This window comes from Hemiscyllium ocellatum, chromosome 20, assembly GCF_020745735.1.
Source record: "Hemiscyllium ocellatum isolate sHemOce1 chromosome 20, sHemOce1.pat.X.cur, whole genome shotgun sequence".
NCBI classification, from domain to species: Eukaryota; Metazoa; Chordata; class Chondrichthyes; order Orectolobiformes; family Hemiscylliidae; genus Hemiscyllium; species Hemiscyllium ocellatum.
This window is the reverse complement of record NC_083420.1, coordinates 48441111-48467205: the sequence shown is the minus strand read 5'-3', so window position 1 is coordinate 48467205 and position 26095 is coordinate 48441111. Positions and strand designations below refer to the sequence as shown.

The following is a 26095-nucleotide window of genomic DNA, read 5'->3' as shown; positions in this document are numbered from 1 at the left end:
TACCTACAAGGCAGATATCACCCAGACCACGTATAGGGGAGGAAACCTAACCATTCAAAAGGTGGCACTGGATAAACTGTCAGCATTATGTAAAACTATCAGTACTGAAGCTGATAACATACTGGGACCAGACAAGATACATCCAAAAATACTGAAGGAAGCAGGGGAAGAAACTGCAGAGGCACTGGAAAACAACTTTTAATCTTCCCTGGGATTTATAGGTTGTGCAGGAGGATTCGAGAATTCAAACATTGCATAAAACGTTCAAAAAAGGTCAGCCCAGCAATTTAAAGTCCAGTTAGTTTATCTTCAGTGGTGGAGAAACTTTTAGAAACAATAATTTGAGATAGAATTATTAGTTACATGGAAAAATTGTGGATTAATTCAGAAGAGTCAACAAGGATTTGTTAAGGGAAAATTGTGTCTAACTAACAGTTTTTTTTGAAGAGGTGATAAGAAAGGGTTGATGGTGTCAAAGCCTATAGATGTAGTGTGCATGGGCTTCCAAACGTATTTGATGAGTACCACACAACAGGGTGAGCAAACTTATAAATCATGGAATAAAAGGGACAGCAGCAACATGAATAGGAGATCGGCTCAAGGTTAGGAAAGAGGGAATAACTACTAATGGGTATTCTTCTGGCTGAAGGGTGTATAGTGGATTCCCCCAGGAATCAGTAATGGGACTCTTGTGTTTCCTGTTTTATATATTGTGTATAAACTGTCTAGATCATGGTGCGCAAGGACCAAATTTCAAAGTAAATGGATGACAATACTTGGGAGAACTGTAAGTTGCGGGAAAGACAATGGAGAACTTCAAAAGGGCATTGACACATTGGTAGAGTGGGCACATCGGTGGTAGATGACGCTCAACACAGAAGTGTAAGGTGATGCACATTGGTACAAAGAACATGGTAAAACTTTAAAAAAAAAAGGTACTATTCTAAAAATTGTGTGCAGGAGCAGAGATATGGATGTACAGGTACATTTGTCATCCAAAGAGTGACAGGAGAGGTAGAGAACCTGTTAATGAAGCACTTAGTATTCTAGGCTTTACACCGAGGAGCAGAGTGTAAAACAGCAGGAAGGGCACGATGAACACTGACAAGGCACTAGTCAGATATTACTGGATGGTTCTGGGTGCCACACATTAGGAAGGATGCAAGTGCACTGGTGAGTGTGCAGAACAGGTTAACAAAAATGACTCCAGATACTTCAGTTATAAAAGGAAAGATCGCAAAAATTGGGGCTGTTTTCCTTGGGAAGGAGAAGACCAGCGAAGATCAAATAAAAGTTTTAAAATCAGGAGGGCGCTTGTGTTTGTTGCATAAATACATTCCTACTCATGAACGGTCTGACAGCCCAAGGACACAGTTTTAAGATGTTTTAGCATGAACAGCACACGCGAGCTGAGAAAAATATGCTCTCACACAGCAGGTAGATAGGATCTGAAATGTACTGCATGAAAGTATGGTTCAGGCAGATTCAACTGAGGTTTCAAATCAGCATTGTTTCTGTTTAAATAAACACCCAGTGTGCTGGGTTATGGAGGGAAGGGCAGGCCATAAGCCAAATGGCCTCACTCTGCACTATAATAATTCAGTGATTCTAAAAGAAATAACAATCAATCATTATTTTAAAAAATGCTATTAATTACCTTGGCTTCAGTATGAAAGTAGGTCAATGGAAGGCAGTGGCATGGTGATAATGTCACTGGACTAATGTCTGGGGAAATGGGTTCAAATTCTTGCATGGCAGATGGGGAAATATGAATTCAATAAAAATCTCTGGAAGAAAGCTGGCGTAAATGGTACAACTACTGTCAACTTTCATAAAAAGACATTTGGTTTACGATAATCCTTTAGTGAAGGAAATCTGCCACCTTTATCTGGTACCTTGCTAGAGACACCCTCATAAACATTTCATTAAAAAATTCATAAATGTGGTGCATCAATATGTTCTGCAGTTTTATTTTGCCTTAGTTTCCATCACTTAATCCATAGATTAAATGCTATTTTAAAAATAAGGCAGGCACTATAGTCATCAGAGACAACATCCAACAGCAGCAGTGGTCCACTTTAGGCAGCAGCAAATTACTACAAATGCATTTCATTACTTCTTAACTGAGTTATTCAGTGGACTGCTTGCAGAAAGCTAAAGTGCAACTGTACAAGATTTAAAATGAAGGGATAAGCATCATTTCTCCAATAGTGTACTTACTTCTATCACTCTGTTCAATTAACCGATTGCAATATTCAAACGTCTTCTCCCGCAGACGTTCTTTAGGTGGCATCAGACGACTTGATGTTGAGGAAGCAGAAACTATTGACATTACAGAGCTGTCTAATTCAGACTTTTCATCTAGCAGACAAATTAAAAGATTCATCAAATTCTGTCAAACAGAGGCTTCTTGTTACAATGCAGGTCTGATAAGTTAATGATGATGAGGAGGATAAAGGAAAAGCAATCATAGTACAACCAGAGAAAACACATTATTAGCAGTGAATGTCAATGTAGTGACTTTCACATTAAACAATTACAAGAGGAAACAAAATTACACAAGCTTTCTTAAAAAGTCTTTTTTTTATTTCAGAAGGTGAATAAAGTCTTCACTGTCACTTTGGACAAGCTTGTGTGTTCAAACAGATCCATCTGCAATTTGTCTGTGCTCACCCACACTTGCTAACTCTTTGCAAATTTGACAAAAATTTGTATTTCGACAAGTCTGTATTAGAGACCTGGCTGCTTAGTATATGATTAAGCTACAACTGTAGGAATAATTGAAAGAAAGAAATTAAGATACTAAAAAAGACAAACTATGCGTATGTAGGTTGCAGTTATAATTCAGAAAAATGAATTGCTGTCACATGCTGCCTCTGAATGCCTGAAAGACAAATTTCTCAAAAGTGAATGTTGTTTTATTTGTGTCTATGTGCCCATACCATATACAATTGAGTTAATGAGCGCAACATGACAAAGCAGGATCATGCTTCCACCAAGTTATAGTGCCCAAGCCAAACAGCAACCTCTGCATTCAGGTACATTTCCAGTTACCAAATGGAAAACAATTCCCTTTAATTTTTCGGTTTCCAAAAGTCCCCTTCAGAATCCTACAGAGATCTGTAAGCAATGACATATTTAGCTGCTGCTGAATACACAGTCACCATGACCATCACAGGTCAGAACTGTGATGACATTATTTCTTTAATTTTCACTCAATGTTAGCATCTATGCACATGACAAATGACTCAGTGGGGCATTTGACTGCAGCCACATTTATTTATTTATTTATTTATTTATTTATATTGCAGCAGTTTTGTGCAACTGAACTATAATGACTCAAAGAGACAAAACACCAGCAAGCCAAGCTCATTTCTCATAGCAAAACACATCTGATGACAAAAGCTACATAATCAATGCAATCCTCACCATTTTAGATATTTAACCAACTCTTTTAGACTATAGTCATGTTAGAAATGACCCTTTGGACAGAGATAAAGACACTAGCACAATGTCACAAGAGCCCCTCAAGGCTCTTTTATTCTGGCTTGTTAACCTTCAGGAACCTTCTTCACATCATCATTGGTAACAGGAATAGACAATTAAGCCCAAAACTGCCAGTCCATTATTCTATCAGATCACAATTAATCTGTACCACATTTCCATTTCCCCATAATCCTTGATGCTCTTACATCACAAAATCTCTCATTTTTCCTATTTATTATAAACGGACATGGTGAAATCTCAACTCAAACTTTCTGGATTAGTCTAGACTAAGCATGCAGTGATATAAACAACACTCCTAAATGAAACCACTACTGTAAATTTACTCAAGGGGTACTTCCACTGCGAGGACTGATGCAAAGTAATTATTCAGTTCCTCAGCCATTTCCTTGTTCCCCAGTATTACCTCTCCAGCATCAGTCTCCAGCGATCCAATGTCCATTTTTGTCTCTCTTTTGCCCATTACATGTCGAAAGAAACTTGCACAGTCTTCCTTAAAAGGCTAACTAGCTTACCTTCATATTTAATCTTCTCTCTCCTCATTTCTTTTGCTGCCCTCTGTTGGTATTTGTAAGCTTGCCACTATGCTTTGTCACATTATATGCTTTCTCTTTTGCTTTTATGCTGTCCCTGACTTCCCATAGTTGCCTCATCCTCATCCTCCCTCTACCATGCCTCTTTCTCCTCAGGATAAATCTCTGCTGAGTCTCCTGAATTACTCCCAGAAAGCCAATGCTGCTCCATTGTCTTTCCTGCTAAGCTCCTCTCCCAGTCAATTCTACTCAGCTTCTCCCTCATGCCTCTGTAATTGTCTTTATTCAGCTAGAATACTGTTACCTCTGATTCTATCCTCTCCCTCTCAAATTGCAGAGCAAGTTCAATCATTATGATCACTGCCCCCAAGGGTTCCTTTACCTTAAGCTCCCTCATCAAGTCTGCCTCATTGCACAACACAATTTCCAGTATTATCTGTTCCCTCATGGGCTCCACCACAAGCTGCTCCAAGAAGCCATCTCGCAGACATTCCACAAATTTTTTTTTTGAAATCCACTACCAATCTGATTTTCCCCAACCACCTGCATATTGAAATCCTCCACGATCTTTGCCTTTTCTACAAACCTTTTCTATCTCTTTGTGTATCTTGCACCCCAGTTCCTGACTACTGTTTGGAGGCCTGTACACAACTGCAACTATGCTGTGAAGTTTCAAATTCTACAATTAATGGGATTCTCACAAACAAAATCAGGTGGCTATCCATTCCAATAATAAGCTACCTGCATCATTGCTGTTAACGCCACTTGCCCCAAAATACTGCAGCCACTTTCTGATCATGGAGAAAGAGTGCATGTTGAGCCATTGGTCCTCAGTGTAATAGTGGCCAATGGAAAGTAACGTGAAGAAATCACCTGCCACCGCTCCATCCACCTCTAAAATGGAAGCAGGCTAAACAAAAGATAAATGAACAATGTTAGATTGCTTGAACTGACTTGTCAAGCTTATCCTTTCCTTTCAGGTACCATCACCTCGTTGGAAGACTATTCACCTTCATCGCTCCAACCTATCGATTTTACAAGTGTAAGCCTGGACTTATTGTTTTCTAGGATATTCAAAAAGTGACATCAAAAACTAGCTTGATTTTGTCTTTATTCAATGTCCACCTCTGCACATTCTAACTGTGCTCATTGGTTAGTAATCAGGATTGTCAAGGAAGGCGATTACAGGTCTCTGACACTGTTGCAGTTAACTCTGTGCAAAGATATCACATGCCTATGGATTGAACTTAAGTGCTTAACTTGTCTGACTTAACTCCTTGAGAAGATTGTTGAGCCATTAGGGGAAAACATTATGAATAAATTACACAATATTTAGATACCAGCTAACTCAATTTTGTTTCTTAATACAAATACTATTAACAGTGAACAACAAAAGATCACAAATAGATGTTAGATCAAGTTACAGTGATGTTGCAACTCATCAGAGTAGGCGTCTTATGGAGGAATGGACTTCAAGTATGCAAACATTATCATTGAGGTAGATATAGTTTTCAAAAAGTGAAGGAACTTTTAAAGTATTTCCTACTAGCCAACTGAAAGTGCGTTGGAAAAAGTTTTTGGGCCTTTTCCCAACGAGGAGTGTAACAGAAGAAAGGAGAACAAAGTACCCCAATCCATATATTTCTCACCAACAGTTAAATCAGCAATAGACATTGCAGCAAAAGCATTACTATTTTGATATTCCAGTATAAAGGGTTAATACAAATGAATAGCAATGCAGACTTGAATGAGACTGTAGTTTTCCGTTACCTGTCGGGATCTTGGACTAAAGAAGCCTCCAGAAGAAAGAGGGACACCTTGTAATGTACTTGCATACCGCAACCAGTCGACAAGCTTCTTACAAACAGTATTCACCTGCTCTGTTGGAAAGAAAATGCAAAAACACCGAGTTTGAATGGAATTGAACATGACTGTGGAATACTGTGCTCTGGAGTTTACAACTTGCAACTAGACTATACCAGAATACTCCTACTTTTCTTATTACGCACTTAAGATATAATTCACTTGCACTTAGACATTTCAAGAAAAGCATTCTACTGAACTCTGACTGACAATGATTTACTTGGTCTGAACACTGCAGTTAGGGCAGCTGTGCAAGTTAACTGCAATAAAAAGAAAGCTTGCAGCTCTTCAGACTTTCTTTAAAGAAAAAAAAACTTTTTGTATTCTGTAGTGACTGTAATGAGTTCCTTGATTGGGGCTGTTAATCTGGTCCAATCAGGAAGCTCTGGCTGCCAATATAAACAGGAATGTCAGGGGCTCTGTTCACTCAGAGCTGGTTGTGAGAAGCTGCATTAGTGTCAAGGACTCTTCATGTACAAATCAAGGGTGGCTTGATTGAGATACCGGCCTCTGTGGAGTTACGTAATACTCATCAGGATGTGGAGATGCCAGGAGGTGGAGAACACCTAGTGTCAATGAAGCACCCCTCAAGTCAGACTGATCATGAGCCTGACAAAGAATTACCTTTTACCATTTGGCTCCAACAACAACTTGTATTTGCAAAGTACAAGAAACATTGTGAAGGCTCTTAAGAATAATTTTTTTTTTTTACACACTGAGCCACTGAAGGAAAGATAAGCAAAAGGTTTGATCAGAGACCAGATTTTAAGGAACACTTCAAAAAAAGATAGAGGGGTTTATGGCCTAAGCAGCTGAAAGAATGTTTGCTAATGAAGGAATTAAAAAGGGAGGTGACAGTTTAGTGGTTCACCGCTAGACTCATAATCCAGAGACCCAATTAATGCTCCAAATGGGCGTTAATCCCATCATGGCAAATGGTGGAATTTGAATTCAATTTTAAAAAATGTCTGGAATTAGGAACCTAATAATGACCATGAATTCATTATTGATATTCAGAAAACCCCATCTGGTTCACTAATGTCCTTTAGGGAGTGAAAGTGCCATCACTATTGGTCTGTGACTCCAGATCCCTAGCAATGTAGTTGAGTCTCGACTGCTCTCTCAACAATTAGGGATAGGCAATAAAATGGCCTAGCAAGGGATGCAGCGTGTAGGGCTAGAAGAGGCTAAATCTAGAAACCAGCCCCCAAAGTGCACCTGCGTAAAGGGTCCAATGTCCGACATCACATCCATTTGACCTCTGAGGTTTAAACTTGTTATTTTTCACAAACCATTAGCAACTTTCATGTTGTGGGTGTCATGCTTTAGGGTGATTAAGGGTTGCAGAAGCATACTTCAGCCAGCACATGGGAGCCTTTTAGTCTGTTGGTTTCAAACCCAGGTCCCAGCAGTGATAGCTGTCTCGGAGCTGCTACTAATGCCCTGATCAGCCCATGGAGAGAGGTCATGCATGGGGAGGGCAGCGGTGGCAGATAAAACCATGCGCAGGTGGGAAATTCAAGATGGCAGCGACCCAGTAAGCCCGAGTCTGCTGAGCTCTGCCCAATACCCAGGCAAAGTGGTGCACACACCCTCCCTTCACCTCAAATTGCTAAAACGTTTTTTTCCCGGCCATAGCCATTGTGCACCCAACTTCTCCAGTTTGGTGCACAATGGCTATAGCAGCCAGGGATAAAAAAACTTCAACGTGACTCAAGGCAAAGGAGCACAGAGCTCACAACTGACAGGGACCCCCTCCCCACAGCAACAGATGCGTCCATGGCCGTCCCAGGGGACTTACCTACAGAGGTGAGCTTGGTCTCGGAGTTTGTAAAACTCCGAGGGAGGATCGATGCATCGATGGAGGCGGCCCGGGCCAGATGGGAATCGATCTCAGTCATGCTACAAAAGCATTATCTGTGGATCCAGACTCTCAGGCAGTGTGATGAAGGGGCGGAGCAATGGGACATGGCCTCTGAGACCGTGGCCAAATCTTCCGTGAGCCATGGAGCGCCGAGTGCGGGCCTTGGAGGAGCAGGTCGAAAATGGAGGTCGTTGGGAGAAAATCGGGTTGCTGGGCCTTCCCGAACAGGAAGGTGAAGGCCAGCTTGTTAACTTTCTGGAGCAATGCTCCCACAATTTGAGAGGCTGGAATCTGAGGTAGGCCAGGTGCGGGTCAAGGGGGCCCACCAGGTCAAAGTTCACAGACCCGGATCAGACCAGTGCCCTCGCCCCTTCCTAGTGCAACTCCAGCACTACAGAGACAAACAAATGTTGCTGGAGGCCTCCAGAGCACTGGGGAAGGATCCCCAGGCTATGGTGTACAAGGGATCAAGAATAATGCTCTTTCAGGACTGCTCCCCGGTCGTGATTCGCAGGGGGAAGGCATTTAAACGAGGCAAGGAAGCGTCTGAGGGATCTGAATATTCCGTACTCCATGAGACATCCGATAACACTGCGCTTCAGCCACAGAGGGTCAATGTTTAACTTTGGATCACCGGAAAAGGCAAAAGAATTTCGGGACACTAAAATGGACTGATTGTCCTGAATTATATGGACAATTACTCTATTTTACCCCTGTTTCCCCTTTTTCTTATTTTTAATTGTATTCTGCTTGGATTACCTGGTGTTGGGGGTGCTTTTGTTTTTCCTTTAATGTATGTTGGGATTATAATTTTACATATTTTATCTCATATTGCTGCTTTGCCAAGCATGCCTAGGGTAGTAGTATGGAGGGGATGGGTTGGGTACCCACCTTTCAATCCCTTGTTATAAGATATTGGTATTGGTTTAATCTTACTTTGAGATGTCTGGGGCAAGGGCATGGCTCCAGCTGGAAGGAGTCATGGTGGGATTATTGGATAGTCGGAGTGCCCCCAGTGGACAAGGGGGAAAATCTCCTTTTAGTTATGTTTTATGTTATTACTTTCTTAGGAGTAGTTTTTAGCTTATCAGATTGAGTAGTTTTAACACCATGCGCAGGCAAACCTTCAACCTGTTTCCATCAGTCAACGGGAAAACCTGACATCATACAATGTTTTCATTGTCTCTTTAGATTGGCAAAGTGGTTTAAATCACAAAGCATTATTACAGAAGTGCAGCATATTGTAATTAGCATCCAGATTAATCAACTGAACAGATGAGAGAAGGCTGGGTGGATAACACGCTGCAGCTATGGTATATGGTGGCCAGTATGATCCACATTGACCACATGTACAGGAAGCATTGGCTTCTCAATGAACTTGCTTTCAGAGTTGATGAGATGGATTGAGCGCTGCAGGGTCGGATGAACCAGGATAGGGGGAAAGAGGTACCTGGGCACTGTCTTTCAGGATAGAGTCACTCCTCTTCAATAAACTACATCAAGCTTGGTCTGTGATCAGTGACAGAAGGTGCGGGTGCAAGTGGGCATCCAGGATTTAGTTTTACGGAAGCCTCAGCCAATACTGTTGTGTAATATTTTCAAGGATTTTGCTGATGGCATGGATGTGGGCACAGACTTCAGGGAGGATGAGCAAACTGACCACAAACATGGTCTAGACCACAGTGCTAAATTGGGGAAGTAAAAAGAAATGTAGTAGTAATAGGAGATAACATTGTTAGGAAAATAGATCCTGTTCTCTGCAGCGAAAACAGAATCCTGAAGGTCATGTTGGCTACATCATGCCAAGGTTATGGATAACTCTTCTGAGCAGGAGACTAACCTGGTGCGCAAAGGAAAGAACCCAGATGTCATGCTCCACTTGAATAACAACGACAACGATAGATCTGTGAAAAAGGTTCTGCTGACAGATTTCAAACAGCTCTGGGTTAAACTAAGAAGCCCAAACCATAAAAAGGAGTATTCTTGGAGTATTACCTGAGCCATCTGCACAATTGGCAGGGTAAATATGGTTAGGAGGAAAACGTGTGTCTCAAAAGATTAGTGTGGAAGAAACGGGCTCTGATTCATTGCATTAGTACTAGGGAGAGGCTTCATTTGAATCATGCTGGGACAAGTGTCCTGGCAAATCGTATCTACAATCTTGATGAAGACATTAAACTCAATTGATTTTGCACCACCTTCACCAGAGGGAAGTTTTAAAATAAAAGGAGTGTAGATACATAGGGTAGGGAAGAGGTGAATAATAATCAAAGTACACGGTGGCTCAGCGGTTAGCATTGCTGCCTCACAGCACCAGGGTCCCAGGTTCGATTCCAGCCTCGGGTGATTGTCTGTGTGGAGTTTGCACATTCTCCCTGTGTCTGCGTGGGTTTCCTCTGGGTGCTCCGGTTTCCTCCCACAGTCCAAAGATGTGCAGGCCAGGTGAACTGGCCACGCTAAGTTGCCTGTAGTGCTCAATGCACTAGAGGGAAATGGGACCAGGTGAGTTACTCTTCGGAGGGTCAGTGTGGACTGGTTGGGCCGAAGGGCCTCTTTCCACACTGTAGGGAATCGAATCTAAAATCTACAACAGAAAAGGTTTGAAAGTATACACAGAAGAGGGCAGCAGAATTTAAGTAACAATAGTAAAAGATCAAATTTGATGTTCTTTGTCTGAATGCATGCAGCAACTGTGACAAAATAGATGTTGAAGGTATGAATAAAAATAAATATGAATTTACAGCTCTTATGGAGACATGGTTGCAGGCCAATCAAGAATGGGAACCTAATATTCAAGGGTATTCAACATTCTAGAAAAGTGGCACGGTGGCTCAGTAGTTAGCACTGCTACCGCACAACGCCAGGGACGTGGGTTCAATTCCAGCCCCACACACACAAACCAACCCACACGCATACATGCATATTTACGTTTGTGGGGTGAATTTGTACTTGCAGAGTTACATTGTACTTCACTCAAAAACTGCATGAATCCATGTGAGACTCTGTTAACTCACTTTTAAGATTAGAATCAGTCTAAACATTATGGCACAGACAGGGAAAACGGGACTAATACCTTCAACACCTCAGCATCTCATCTGGGCTGACACCAATTCTTACAGTTAACTTGAGAATGTAACTTTTAATTTAAAAAAGATTTTGTGATGTACATGTGAAAGAAGTGAAACCAACATGGTCATTCTAACAGATGAGAGAATTAACAAACAATCAAGGTATTTTACAATGTATAATTTCAGTTACATCACACTGTAAACTTTTGCTATAAATTCTGTGTCTTACAATTGTGTTCTCCACAACCACCTGATGAAGGAGCAGCGCTCCGAAAGCTAGTGCTTCCAAATAAACCTGTTGGACTATAACTTGGTATAGTGTTATTTTTAACTTTGTACACCCCAGTCCAACACCGGCATCTCCAAATCATGAATGTAAATTGGCAAATATAAAAAGACAAACAACAAGAGTTTCTATAGACATACGAAGGGATTATGGAACCCTTGGCAGTTGTATCTAGGGAAATAATGGAGTACAAGGAATTAGTAAATAACTTAAACAATTATTCTGTATTGGTCTTCGTGTTAGGGTTCGGAAGTTTCCTTGGCTGACTCCTGGTTTGAAGGTGTTGATGAATAAAGAAGAGCAACACAGGTTAGGTCTTTATTCATTAAAGTCTAGAAGAACTGGAGCTGTTCTTATTGAAAAATACATGTGTCTGAGGGAGCTTAACAGGGTAGACATTGAGGGGAATTTTCCACTAATGGAGTAATCTCAAACTGTAGAACACAGTTACAGCATAAGGGGTCATTTAAAACTGGAGGTAATGAAGAATCTCTCTCTGCTTTTCTAGAGCACTTGAGAAATGTGATGGAAATAAAATGCTGGTGAAGAGTGGATGTAAGGATGGGGAGATTAGAGAGAAGGTTACATTTCCAGCACAACATGACTGCTTCAACATTTATGGGCAGCGTAGTGGCTCAGTGGTTAGCTCTGCTGCCTCACAGCGCAAGGGACCCAGGTTTGATGCCCACCTTGGGCTACCGTCTGTGTGGAGTTTGCACATTCTCCCCATGTCTGTGTGGGTTTCCTCCAGATTCTCCAGTTTCCTCCCACAGCCCAAAAATGTGCAGGTTAGGTGAATTGACCATGCTAAATTGCCCGTAGCATTAGGCATGTTAGTCAGGGGTAAATGTAGGGGAATGGGTCTGGGTGGGTTACTCTTCGGAGGGTCGGTGCGCACTTGTTGGGCCGAAGCACCAACAAGTTTCCATATTGTAGGGAATCTAATCTAATCTAATCATACTGCATCACCTGGAAAAACAGCTGCAGTTGACACTTCCTCCAAATTTAATGAAGTCAACTTAGAAGGGGAATGATCAGTTCTACTTCTTTTTACTTTTCATTTTATACCACAAAGCAAAATGAAAGTGCACATAAAAGACTGTTCTGTTACTGCTCTATGCTATTAAAACTGTTTGGAGTTTACTGCTACATCAATTTGGAAGACATATTTCACTGGTGTTTATTTGAATTCAAACGATAGGCAGTACGAATTAGTCTGTTCTAAGGGATTTACATTTGTTATGTGGCAAGGAGCATATTCGGAAACTGAACCACCACAAAAGGGGACTATAAGCAAGCACAAAATAAGCCAGACTTATTTAGACAAAGATTTAAATTAACATTTTAATTGAGAAAAGAATTCAGTTGGGAGTGAGCTACAGGAAGCATCCACAGGTTGTTGTTACCAGTATAATCCAACATCACACCTCATAACTTACCTTCGTTGAGAATTGTAGGTGCAACGTCAAGGACTTTGGACAAGATAGGCAGAAGAAACCGTGAACCTTGACTCTCAACTTGGCGAGCTTCTAGCAGTTTCAGAACATGACTACACACAGCTTCTATGTCACCATTTTTACTGCCCTACAGAGAAAAATGTAATGCCACTGTTAAGTATACTTCCATTACTTAAACTTTTGTTCTCTAATTCCACTGAAAATCTAACTTTTTACTTATTTCAAGAATCTACCTTTGCAACGCTTTTCTTCTTTTAACGTTATATAACAGAAAAGCTGAGGGATGTTGTGCAGCAAAGGCTGAGAGATAAATAACTGAAAAAACAATCAAATGCCACACTAAAGGGACCTAAAGGTGCAAAGCATCAGGTGAAACTGAGCAGAAGATGTTAGGTTAGGGTTTGCAAAATCCCAGTACATAACCCCTTCACTAGATATTCTCAAATCAAATTTATGATTACTGACAGGGGCTTCTTGGTCATTTAGTTTTCCTTCCCTTTAAAAAGATGCTAATGATTGTGTTCAAGCTCCATGAAACCAACCTTCTTTCCAAGTATCCTACACAAGTGGCATACAAGCTTTGGCAGTGAATTGTGGCAGAGAATTTGACTACAATCATGTTTAATCCCACCGCACTCAACCTATACATATGCATAGCTTTTTTAAAGCAATAGTCACTTGACAGCACTTGAGAATCTAAATTGCTATATTTGGTGAATATTGCAAAAGTCCTTTGGTTCCACATGGTTTCTGGCATTCAGGTTCAAAACATTCCACAACAAAGCTGGTGGAACAATTATGATAAAAGCAGAAACAAAAGTTAGTAAGTAGTAGTAAAAACTTTAACCCAGTCCTTACGGGAGAAACTGCTGTTGTAGAAGGACAGAAACAAATATAAACAGATTACTAACTGATGACAGTGCTTGCAAAATCTGCAGTCTCACAGTGCCAGGGACCAGAGTTCAATTCCAGCCTCAGGTGACTGTGTGGAGTTTGCACATTCTTCCCTTGTCTGCGTGCGTTTCCTCCAACAATCCAAAGATGTGCAGGTCAGGTGGATTGGCCGTGCTAAATTGTCCATCGTGTTAGGTGCATTAGTCAGAGGGAAATGGGTCTGGGTAGGTTACTCTTCAGAGGGTTGGTGTGGACTTGTTGGGCCAAATGGCCTGTTTCCACACTGTAGGGAATCTAATCTTAAAAAAAAATCTTGTAGTGGCAATATCATAGAACAGTGATGTGATACAATCAGCAATTCAAAACACTGTTGTATGCTAACAACTTTAGCTTAACTTAAACCATTCCATCTTACCTGAGCCAGTATTATACTTGATAAAAGACTCATGGTTTTCATATCATTCACCTCATCACAAGATAAAGTCAAAGTAGTGCATGGCAGGACCTCTCGCAGGATAGCCGAGCACAGAGCAAGGACTGGCTGTGGCGCCTTCAGGAAACACAAGGTGCTGTGGAATTTCTGTAGGACATCCCTGGGAAGACTGGATATCAGACAAAAAACAAAAAAAAAGGAGCATATTAGACTTTGACTCATACACTCATGAAGTAAACAATTCCTTCCTGTAATTGCTGACATCAGAGACAAAAACAAGTCCCTCACATCTCTTCAGTTTTCACCGATATTTAGTCACAGATACAGTCTATTGAATGTTAACCTGAAGTTATGAAGAAATAGAACGCACACATGATTACTGAAAAACTCGACAGGCGATTTAAAAAATATTCCAACCCAATTTGTAAACTAACTTTGTTAAATTAAGTAAAATTTCATGACAAAACTCAAATAATAAATAATTAAAGAAACCCTTCTTGCAGTCAGTAAATTCCAGTTCACAATCAAATTGTCAGAATCCTTCTCGATTCTCCCCTTTTATTTCAAACAGACTCATACGTTCTGCCATATTTTGTTGCTGAGACAATCAGGAAGAGTTTCTGTAGAGAATCGGTCGTCTCCTTGTTGTATTCCTTATTCTGCAAGAGTGTGGTAATGCGGGAACAGAACTTCTGTAGGTCTTCATCTTGTACTTCTCTGAGAGGGAACAGAGAACAGGCATTGAATAGAAACTCTGGCTAACCAAAATGAAAGAAGAGGTTCAATTTACATACCCCATTCTTAAATACCTCCGAATTTGTCAGAAATTATAGTTCGCAAATTTAAATATCAATGCTGCCAACACAGTATGGGTTCCTGCAGCACTGGGTTCAATGTAAGCCTTTCTCGAGAACTTAGCAAAAACAATGAAATATCAATCAGCAGCTCATACTTTTCAATTTGAGGAAATGCTTCATGTCCATGGAAAGGGAGAAGTGATTTACTAGAATGATTCCAAGGATAAGAAGGTTCAGCTGATTGAGAAAACTAAATAAGTTAATTGGGTATTAAAAATTATGGAATAACTAAGAAGAAACTTTTTACTGCAGATGTGTCAGTAGCCAGACATCACACATTTAGGGCAAAGAACTGGAGGAGAGATTAAAAAAAAGTGACAAGTTAGGATTAGGAATCCACTGCTTTAAAAGGATATGAAATCAAATCAAAAGTAACTTTCAAAAAGGAATTGAAAGAGACGGTTATGTTTGTGGCAAGGTGATAATGTCAGTCAACTACTAATCGAGAGGTGCAGGCTAATACTAGATACCTGGGTTCAAATCCCAATATGACAGCTGGTCGAATTCAAATTCAATGAACAAATCTGTATTGAAAATCAGTCTCAATATAAATCAGTTCACTAATGTTCTTTAGTATATGAAAGTGCGTAAGGTGGCAAAGGACATAGACTTGCCTTCTCTGAGGACGCCTTTAGTATATGAAACCTACCATGCTTATCTGGTCTTAATGCTACTGCAGACCCACAGTAATGTGGCTGATTCTTAACATCTCTCCCAAATGGCATGGCGAGCCACTTAGTTCAACGGTAATGAGGAATGGACAATAAATGTTGACCTTATCAGTGATGCCTATACCCCATGAAAGAAATCTTCTAGAAACATAATTTTATGTTTTTATAAGATAAGGGAATAGATAAGGTAGACATCGAGAGGATGTCTAGCCTCAAAATTAGGGGGAGCAGATTTAGGACTGAACTGAGAAGGAACCCTTCCCCCAGAGGGTTGTGAATGGATGGAATCCCCTGCCCAATGAAGTAGTTGACACTACTTCAATAAATGTTTTTAAAGCTAAGACTGATTTTTTTGCTTGAACGATTAAGGAATTAAGGGACACGGTGAGAGGCCACGAGAAGATTAGCCATGATCTTATTGAATGGAGGAGCAGGCTCAAAGGGCCAGATGGACTACTCCTGCTCCTAGTTCTTATACAAAACCACATGGAACATACAGGGGAGTGAGACTAATTGAATATCTCTAAACGACAGCATGTGACATGCACACACATACACACTTTTTAAATATACTAAAAAGGCCTCTTTCTACATTATATACTCCTGACCTATGCCTTCAATGAAGAGAGGTAGAAGGGGTTTCCCTGCATACTTATCAGACAGTAACCCCTCTGTCCACACTGAAAGCAAAGACAAAAAAAACAGCACATTTTATTCAGAGGACTCCTCTGTACTGATAATGCTTTGTTTCTCATCCAAAAATTCAATTATAACACTTATGGATTGTCTCTCCCATACCTGTAAGTTGTCCTCCCTTACTATAAGCATAAAAATAAGTTATAAGACAGGGAGTCACATCTCACTCTTGATCACTTTAATCATGTACCAGTTGGAACTGGTTAGTGCTATAATTTGCTGGAGAGTTTGCACCAATATTGGAGTCACACTGTTCCCAAAATTGTCACAAATGTGAAAATGTAATCAAACTATCAAGATGCCCAATTTACTTAATTGTCTAATTCAGTAGAAGAAAGGAACACACACCAGGTTTTTGTCATTAAAAGAGAAAACAATTTATTGTAACCAAGCAGATCTTAACCAATGGCAAAAATGAAATGAGTCAATAATTTTGACGACATACTTTAAACTTTACCCCTTTCAAATGCCCACATACAGTACACACCCATACAGGCACAGAGAAACTAACAAGACAAACATTATAGATGGTGGAAGAAAAGTCAGGGAGACGGTTCTACATCACCAATCCAAATATCAAAATTTGGATATCTCAAACCTTTCACTCTTCAATAATAAAACAATGTTACTTGCACAGCAATAATCACACTTTAATTGACTGGTTGGGTTTTAGAATTTTTCCTTTGGTTAGAGAATGATTTCTTTCAGTCTCTGAATGGAGGATTTGTCGCTCTTTTGACAGGGATAGCAACTTTACTGAGTGAGAGAGCAGAGATATTCTGAAGGTTTCTCTTTGCTTCGGTTTGCATTTCTCTCAGAGCCTGTGTTACGGTGCAGTCAAACCAGAGGGTTGTTACTGTGCTGTAATCTCCTGAATTTACAAATATGATGGCTATTTATCTGGACCCAAGATCCTCAAAAATGTGACATCGAGGCATTCTCAGATAGCTGTAGTTTTTGTCCCCCCATTTGTATATTATTCCTTATATATTTTCTACTTTTAGAAGCAATATCCAATTGCCTCATTTCAGGCCAAAGTCCAAAAGGAATGGTCTCTTACTTGCCTCCATCCTTGAAAGAGATGAAACATTTTTAAAAATGTATTTCACAACAAGGTATATGGCAGATAGACAAAACACAAAACTATCCAGTTCCTCAGACAATTTACTTATAAGGTTAATGGTGTCTCACTCCTGTCGAAGATTAATCTATTAAAAGGGTACTGGAAACTTAAGTGCATCTTATACCATCTTTTACGATCTAATTCTAAACCTATTCCATCATTTTTACATTGTAAAAATGCCATAATGTAAACAATTTTTACATTAAATGGTTGAATCAATAAACCTCAACTGAACAATCTCTCAGTTTGAGTTTTAAATTTATCAACAGAAGGTGCTGGATTATGGTCACCAGCTCGGTTGACTGGACAGCTCTGCGACCCAGAGTAACAGATAGTACAGGTCCAATTCCTGTACCAGCTGAGATTATCATGGAGGTTCCACCTTCTTAACCTTGCCGGTCACCTGAGGCATAGTAATGCTCAGGTTAAACGTACCACCAGACATCTCTCTCTAATGAGAGAACAGTTCTATGGTCCTCTAGGACTGTTGTGACCTTTACCTGATGTCAGACTTCAAAAATGCTGACGGGCCAATAATTAGCTCAAATTCTTTCTGCTACTGCCAAGTACTGCTTCTGATATTGGTTCAATTTCTTCGAAAAATATTCCACTGGCTTCTCTATTCCCAAGTCCTCATCTTGCAACAAGTTTGCACATACCATCCAAACCACTAACGTCAACTGGCAATTTATAAAAGTCAGGGTGGCCAACACTGGTTCATTTATCGGAATTGTTGTCAGGTTCTCAAAACTGCTCGACATTCTACTGATCATACATCTTTGCTAGTTTTCATAAATCTGTTAAACAATGCAACTATTGTGACATAAGGAACAAATTTTTGATAAAACCTATAAATTGCCAAAACTTTTGCAATTTATTTTAGGAATGGGGAATTCTATTAGAGCCTTCATTTCTGCTGTCCTTGGCAACACGTGTCCTACAACGTGTCCTGAGTAACTTAGCAACATTTTTGCAAATTCACCCTCAATGGGATTACTAAGCCTGCAAATTGTAGTTCTTAGACTGGTTTTCTAGTTGCTTTACATGTTCTTCCCAGGTATTCCTGTATATTGCATGGCGTCCATGCTTTGACTTGATTTATATGTCTTTGCAATGTATCAGGAGCATTTCTATACCCAAACAGCATCATTTCACAACAACATAACTTATGTTGTATAACAAAATGCAAATATTACTTTAGTTGTTGATGTTAATGGTACTTGTCAATATCCTTTTAATAGATCAATCTTCGACAGGACTGAGGCACCAATATCTTTACCAATAAATCGTCTGAGGAACTGGATAAGTTTCTGCTTTCTTACTGCATTCACTTTTCTGTAATCTTTACGAATCAAGTTGACTCATCAGGTTGTGGACTAACACTACTGGTGAACTGCAGCTGCTTTGATTAAGGATTAATCAAGTGATTTGCCAGCATGCACTGAATCTCCATTTTCAATTAAACTTGTTTTACTAGACTCAACCAATAAGGATGCTATCTTGTCAGCACTGATTTTCCTAGTCTACAATATGTCTAACTAACAGAGTACATTCAGATGTATCTCTATACATTTACTGGTAAGTCCTCAGTAATCTTACTAAATCTTTCCATTGTCCTCAATTTAAGCACAGAAATCACATCTCACCTTCTCAGTGTGTCTCCGTATTGGCTAATCAAATTGTAGCAAGTTCACTTTGTGAACTAGTTACCTCACTCAATGTTTTCGGCATCACCCACTATTTCTTACGACCGGGCATTTCTATCGGATAAGTCGCTTTACTAACCCTTGTAACTACCTTATATGGATCACTGATTTTGCTTTCTGAGATTCACCTAGCCATTGCGATATGGGCATACTTCAACCCTGCAAGAAATGTTTGAGCTGTAGCATGTTGGTATGCACATTTTAGTTTTGTTCACGTGCCTGACAGTCTCTCTAGATACATGGACATTATCGAACATTAAAGGACTTGTTTTTTTCCTTTAAAAACTTCTCTTCAATCAAATATAATGAATCTTGTCTCATGATCATAGACTAATTCATACAAGCTGAAACCAGTAGATTCAGTGGGGACATCACTGGTAGCAAATGATAAGAAAACTAACCCTTTGTCCCAATCCTGAGTGTATTTGTAATCACAAGCTGTAATAATTGTTTTGAGAGTCTGATAGATATCTCCAAAGATCCTTGTGTTTGTAGACGATGGACAGTTGACTTTGTTTAAACCCATATTGCCAGTTATGTCCTGAACATTTTGAGACGAAGTTGGAACCTTGGTCAGATTATATTTCAGTCCATTCCGAGTTTAAAAAAAAGTGTTAATTTTTCCAATATCCTGCGATGAGCATCCTTAAAAAGGAATAGCTTCTGGAAATCAGGTTGCCATATCCATAAGGACATGGTCCTGCTTTTGTTTTCAGCAATTGTCCTAAACAATCTACTAAAGCTCACAAAAAGGTTGTTCAAAAACTGGTGTAATATTAAAAGTGCAGGATGGTTGACATGTTGAGTTTTTCCTACAAATTGATGTGTATGACATGTTCTATGGAACTGCACTACACCTTTGTGAAGAGTTGACCATGTAAAATGCCTGTTTAATGATGCTTAAGTTACTACATGTACTGACATAGGAATTTCTTGAGCTACTCGCAATATTTCCTTACAAATTCTAGACAGTACCACTATCTGCTGAATGACCATCCATTCCTTGTTTGCAGACCAATGAGGATTTCTCGACTTCCTCAAAAGAACTGTTTTTAACATAATAACACTGCAGAACTCCTTCAGGCTCAGTATGGGCTGCCTGTATTCATTTATTTAACTCTGGGTGTGCTTTCTGAGCCTCAATTAATGAAGGCATGTCAAACACTTCGTTTGAAACATCCCAATGCTTAAAGAAAGTTTCAGCTGCTCTAACATTTACTTGTCATATTACTTTGACCTCGACCGATGAACTACATTTAGCCACTTGCCGGGTCACCACATATGATGAAAAAATACTTACCCTGTAACTTGCATGAACTTTACATGATTATGAATGAAGCCACAAACTTTGCTTCAGTTAAACCATTCCCCATTAGTAAATAAACACAATCCATGGGTAATTTCTTAAAAACGCATACCTCCACTGCTCTGGACTACAAGTCACATTCTAATCTGGTGGAATAGTGTAAAGGTAACAATCTCTCTCTCAATGTCAGCAAAACTAAAGAGCTGATCATTAACTTCAGGGGGTCATGCCCCTATCTACATCAATGGAGTGGAGGAGGATGCATCACAGCTTGGGACGGCGATTACTCTGCCCAAAACCATAAGAAACTACAGAGTTGCGAACACAGCCCTGTCAATCATGCAACCCCAACCTTCCATCCATTGACTCCATCTATACTGGTCAATGCCTCAAAGTCCCTTCCATACCCCAGTTATAATCTCTTCCAAACTCGTGTCAGGCAAAGATATAAAAGCTTAAACATGCATACCAACAGCTTCATCCCTGCTGTAGTTAGACTTCTGAATAGACCTCTCAAATTTCAAATCTAATGTTCATTTTTGTAACCCTTCTTTGCAGCTGTAACTTTTATTCCTCACTCTGATCTTTGTATATTGCGATCTGCCTATACATCAAAACTTTTCACTATACTTAGATACGTGGGTCAAAATAAATCAACTCAAAATTTTACTTTATACAACAAAACTGGGATTTACCTACCACTTACCCCCAATTTCTCCAGCTTTCAATGCACAATTTGATAACAAAACTATGTCTTTCACCATCAAAAGAATGAGTGGCTCCTTGGACTCAGTTTTGACTTTAGCTGCAGCACTTGGAAGGAAGAAAAGGGCCGTCTTTCCGATTGACAAAAATCCTTAATACTGTACCTCACATCTATTCTATTCATCATTCCTGCATTCATAGCAGTTTTTAGCTCCAGTTGTCTGTTGTTATTAAAACTATAATTTGACCGTTAGTATTTGCCATTTTAGTTTCTTTTTTAAGATTCACTCTTACAAACCCCAATAAGTCCCCTAATCTTCATTCGCACCTTCCAGAAAGGCGTCCCACTTTATGATGCCAGAAACACTTAGGCCTACTTTACCCTCCACCCTCAGTAAATTTCCTTTTTGATCTAAAGAAAGAGGATTTCTTGGAACATTCCCATCCATTTGTTCTTCACCCCAGCTACTCTCCAACCTCTTTCTCTCCCACTTTCTATCCTTTTCAAATTTATCAGAGTGACAGTAAAAAGGTTTAATTTTAGAGATCAGTCATTGCTGCTGCCTGTTTAGCAACCGCAACCCATAATCCGTTGGGCTTCACTGTGGGTTATTACAAAAGGCAACGAGCTTTTAAAATTTCAATAAGAGAATGATCTCAACTCCAAATATTTTCATACACTTATTAAAATTTCTTTCTTTAGACTTTTCAAATTCAATTTAGGTTTGTCCAGACTGTTTTTCCCAAATTTCAGCTGTATGCTTCAGTACCTAACTCAAATGCACCTAAAGGAGCATCTTCTAATTCATGATAATCTACAGAAGCCTCCTCTGACAGAAATGCATACAATACCTGTGTTGCACCCACCATCCGGCTTTGCACGGACAAAGAAGAGTTCTCATTTGGCCACGTCACTTTACTGTGTCATTTTCTCAAATGACAAAGAATGCCTCTAAATACATTTCCTCAAAAGTTTGCAATTATCTATACAAACTTAAGTACTTCGTTATTAGGCCTTGGATTATGAATAGGATTATCCTCAGTTTCTATTGATATCTGACTTTTTAAACTGTGCCATTTTAACACACCTTATTGGGATCGTATTATATACCCCCTAATAGTCAGAAGGAAATTGAGAAACAAACTTGTAAGGAGATCTTACCTATCCGTAAGAATAATAGGGTGGTTATGGTAGGGGATTTTAACTTTCCAAACACAGACAGGGACTGCCATAGTCTTAAGGGTTTAAATGCAGAGGAATTTGTTAAGTGTGTACAAGACAATTTTCTGATTCAGTATGTGGATGTACCTACTACAGAAGGTGCAAAACTTGACCTATTCTTGGGAAATAAGGCAGGGCAGGTGACTGAGGTGTTAGTGGGGGTGCACTTTGGGGCTAGCGACCATAATTCTATTGGCTTTAAAATAGTGATGGAAAAGAATAGACTGATCTAAAAGTTGAAGTTCTAAATTGGAGAAGGGCCAATTTTGACAGTATTAGGCAAGAACTTTCAAAAGCTGATTGGGGGCAGATGTTTGCAGGTAAAGGAATGGCTGGAAAATGGGAAGCTTTCAGAAATGAGGTAACGAGAATCCAGAGAAAGTATATTCCTGTTAGGGTGAAAGGGAAGGCTGGTAGGTATAGGGAATGCTGGATGACTAAAGAAACTGAGGGTTTGGTTAAGAAAAAGGAAGCATAAGGATAGATCGAGTGAGGCCTTAGAAGAGTATAAAGGAAGTAGGAGTATACTTATGAGGGAAATCAGGAGGGCAAAAAGGGCATGTGAGATAGCTTTGGCAAATAGAATTAAGGAGAATACAAAAAAGGGTTTTTACAAATACATTACAGGACAAAAGGTAACTAGGGAAATTGGGGCCCCTCAAAGATCAGCAAGGATATGGAAGATATATAGACTATAGGGAAGCAGATGGTGACACCTTGCAAAATGTCCATATTACAGAATAGGAAGTGCTGGATGTCCTAAAACGCATAAAAGGTGGATAAATCCCCAGGACCTGATCAGGTATATCCTAGGTCTCTGGGAAGCTGGAGGAGTGATTGCTGGACCTCTTGCTGAGATATTTGTATCACCAATAGTCACAGGTGAGGTGCCAGAAGACTAGAGGTTGGCTAACGTGGCCACTATTTAAGAAGGGTGGCAAGGTTAAAACAGGGAACTATAGACCAGTGAGCCTGACCTTGGTGTTGGGCAAGTTGTTGGAGAGAATCCTGAGGGACAGGTTGTACATGTATTTGGAAAGGCAAGGACTGATTATGGATAGTCAACATGGCTTTGTGCATGGGAAATCATGTCTCACAAACCTGATTGAGTTTTTTGACGAAGTAACAAAGAGGATTGAGGAGGGTAGAGCGGTAGATGTGATTGATATGGACTTCAGCAAGGCGTTTGACAAGGTTCCCAATGGGAGACTGATCAGCAAGGTTAGATCTCACGGGATACAGGGAGAACTAGCCATTTGGATACAGAACTGGCTCAAAAGGTAGAAGACAGAGGGTGGTGGTGGAGGGTTGTTTTTCAGACTGGAGGCCTGTGACCAGTGGAGTGCCACAAGGATCAGTGCTGGGTCCTCTACCTTTTGTCATTTACATAAGTGATTTGGATGCGAGCATAAGAGGTACAGTTAGTAAGTTTGCAGATGACACCAAAATTGGAGATATAGTGGACACTGAAGAGGGTTACTTCAGATTACAACAGGATCTTGATCAGATGGGCCAATGGGCTGAAGTGGCAGATGGAGTTTAATTCAGATAAATGCGAGGTGTTGCATTTTGGGAAAGCAAATCTTAGCAGGACTTATACACTTAATGGTAAGGTCCTAGGGAGTGTTGTTGAACAAAGAGACCTTGGAGTGCAGGCTCATTGCTCCTTGAAAGTGGGGTTGCAGGTCGATAGGATAGTGGAGGCGGCGTTTGGTATGCTTTCTTTTACTGGTCAGTGTACAGAGAACAGGACTTAGGAGGTCATGTTGCAGCTGTACAGGACATTGGTTAGGCCACTATTGGAATATCACATGCAATTCTGGTCTCCTTCCTATCAGAAAGATGTTATGAAACTTGAAAGGGTTCAGAAAAGATTTACAAGTATGTTGCCAGGGTTGGAGGATTTGAGCTATAGGGAGAGGCTGAACAGGCTGGGACTGTTTTCCCTGGATCGTCGGAGGCTGAGGGGTGATCTTATTGAGGTTTACAAAATTATGAACGGCATGGATAGAGTAAATAGGTAAAGTCTTTTCCCTGGGGTGGGAGAGTCCAGAACTAGAGAGGGCATAGGTTTAGGGTGAGAGTGGAAAGATATAAAAGAGACCTAAGGGCAACTTTTTTTTTAACGGATGGTGGTAAGAGTATGGAATAAGCTGCTAGAGGAAATGGTGGAGAATGGTAAAATTGCAACATTTAAGAGGCATTTGGATGGGTATATGAATAGGAAAAGAGGGATATGGGCCAAGAGCAGGCAGGTCGGACTAGATTGGGTTGGGATATCTGGTCAGCATGGAGGGGTTGGACCAAAGGGTCTGTTTCCACGCTGTACATCTCTACAGCTCTATGACACACCAACTAAACAAGTTGCCCTCCTATATGCACAATTGTTAGTTCTGGCCTTCTCATTTCCTTTACAATGCTCTTCCCTCGTATTTTTCTGCTCTTTAGAATTCCAACTCCTTTTCCAATTTCTTCAACTCCAATGTTTCAGTTTTTCATGTTCAAACTGCTTTAGCTGTAACTCAGTATTAATAAACTCTAATGTCTCTTAGCTTTTGCTACTGCGAATCCTCTTGGAAAGATGCCTGCCTTGAAGAAGTTTTCCTCCTCTCGCTACAACAATCTCAGGGAGTCCCTCTCCCACTGCAACCCCCGGTCATTGCCTCTGCCCTGAAGCTCTTCACCTCCATCCCCATCCCCATTCACCTATTGTACTCTATGCTGCTTTCTCCCCCACCCTGCAGGCACTCCGCCTCTATTCCTGATGAAGGGCTTTTGCCCGAAACGTCAATTTTCCTGCTCCTCGGATGCTACCTGAACTGCTGTGCTTTTCCAACACTACTCTAATAATCTAGAATCTGGTTTCCAGCATCTTTAGCCCTTGTTTTTAACCTAGTTTTTTTTACTTAGGTTTTGCCAGCCTTGTAAATCCATTATGGTCATACTGTGCTTCTAACTGCGATGGAGGCTTTAGCAGCTTCTAGTGGCACCTAATTTCAGAATGCAAAACTTGATGTTTATCTTTTTATGCTTTAGGACTCATGGCAACTCCAAACCCTAGAGTTGTCCTTGTTCTAAAAAGATCATTGCAAAAGAGCTCACTAACTGTGTTAACCATTTGCTTGAGAGATTACACGGATATTGAGCCAGTGGGACACCCAAAGCTCTACTTACAGCATGCTGGTGAGCACAGCAATGAAGGCCCTAAACATTGATTCTCACACCTGGAAGACACTGATCAAAGGGTAATACGACATCAGCGGTGGGCCATTCAGGGCAACCAACGCCTATAGCAATTTGAAAACAAACATCAAAACAGGTGGCCCTGATTTACAGATTAAAACACTGAAAGAACTACAGATGCTGTAAATCAGGAATACAGAAATTGCTGGAAAAACTCAGGACTGGCAGCAACTGTGGAGAGAAATCAAAGTTAACATTTCTGGTCAAGTGACGCTTCCTCAGAACATGTGAGCATTTCCTCATTCCTATGAGGAATTATCTTCTATCGCCCTGTACTATGCTCCAAATTGCACACAAATCAAATGCCTGTACTGAAACCAATAACCCACAAATGTCACCTGATAACCACTTCGTTTGCAGCACTTAAGGCAGAACCTGCCTCTTGTGGATTGGTCATGTCAGCCATCAGCAAATGTGCACCATATAAATATCCTCAATCCCCAAAGAATTCACTGCCTAACCATCAGCTTAGATAAATGGAAGAGTGCTGCCACACTTTGTAATTCTACTTACAGATTCTGTAAACATGAACAATCCCATTTTACTGGATTATAAATTGTGCCAATTATTTTGAGAACTAAATAATTCCACACCCTTTTGGATGCAGTCTGCCTGATTGCCAGGTTCAAATGGCAACTGTCTTATAGCCCAAATTTGCATCAAA

At 40.2% G+C, this 26095-nt stretch overlaps 1 protein-coding gene across 2 annotated transcripts in view; it reads right to left on the bottom strand.

Annotated features, from left to right (window-relative positions):
• The window catches only part of ap5z1 (adaptor related protein complex 5 subunit zeta 1), a 58351-nt gene that overhangs the window by 22147 nt on the left and 10109 nt on the right, over positions 1-26095 (bottom strand). For both annotated transcript variants that reach the window (XM_060840334.1, XM_060840333.1), the window contains exons 2-7: positions 14482-14619; positions 13885-14071; positions 12558-12702; positions 5808-5917; positions 4779-4947; positions 2221-2361 (exon numbers count right to left, since the gene is read on the bottom strand). In XM_060840334.1, coding sequence (XP_060696317.1) covers positions 2221-2361; positions 4779-4947; positions 5808-5917; positions 12558-12702; positions 13885-14071; positions 14482-14619 — 890 coding nt within the window. The remainder of the gene's footprint in view (positions 1-2220; positions 2362-4778; positions 4948-5807; positions 5918-12557; positions 12703-13884; positions 14072-14481; positions 14620-26095) is intronic.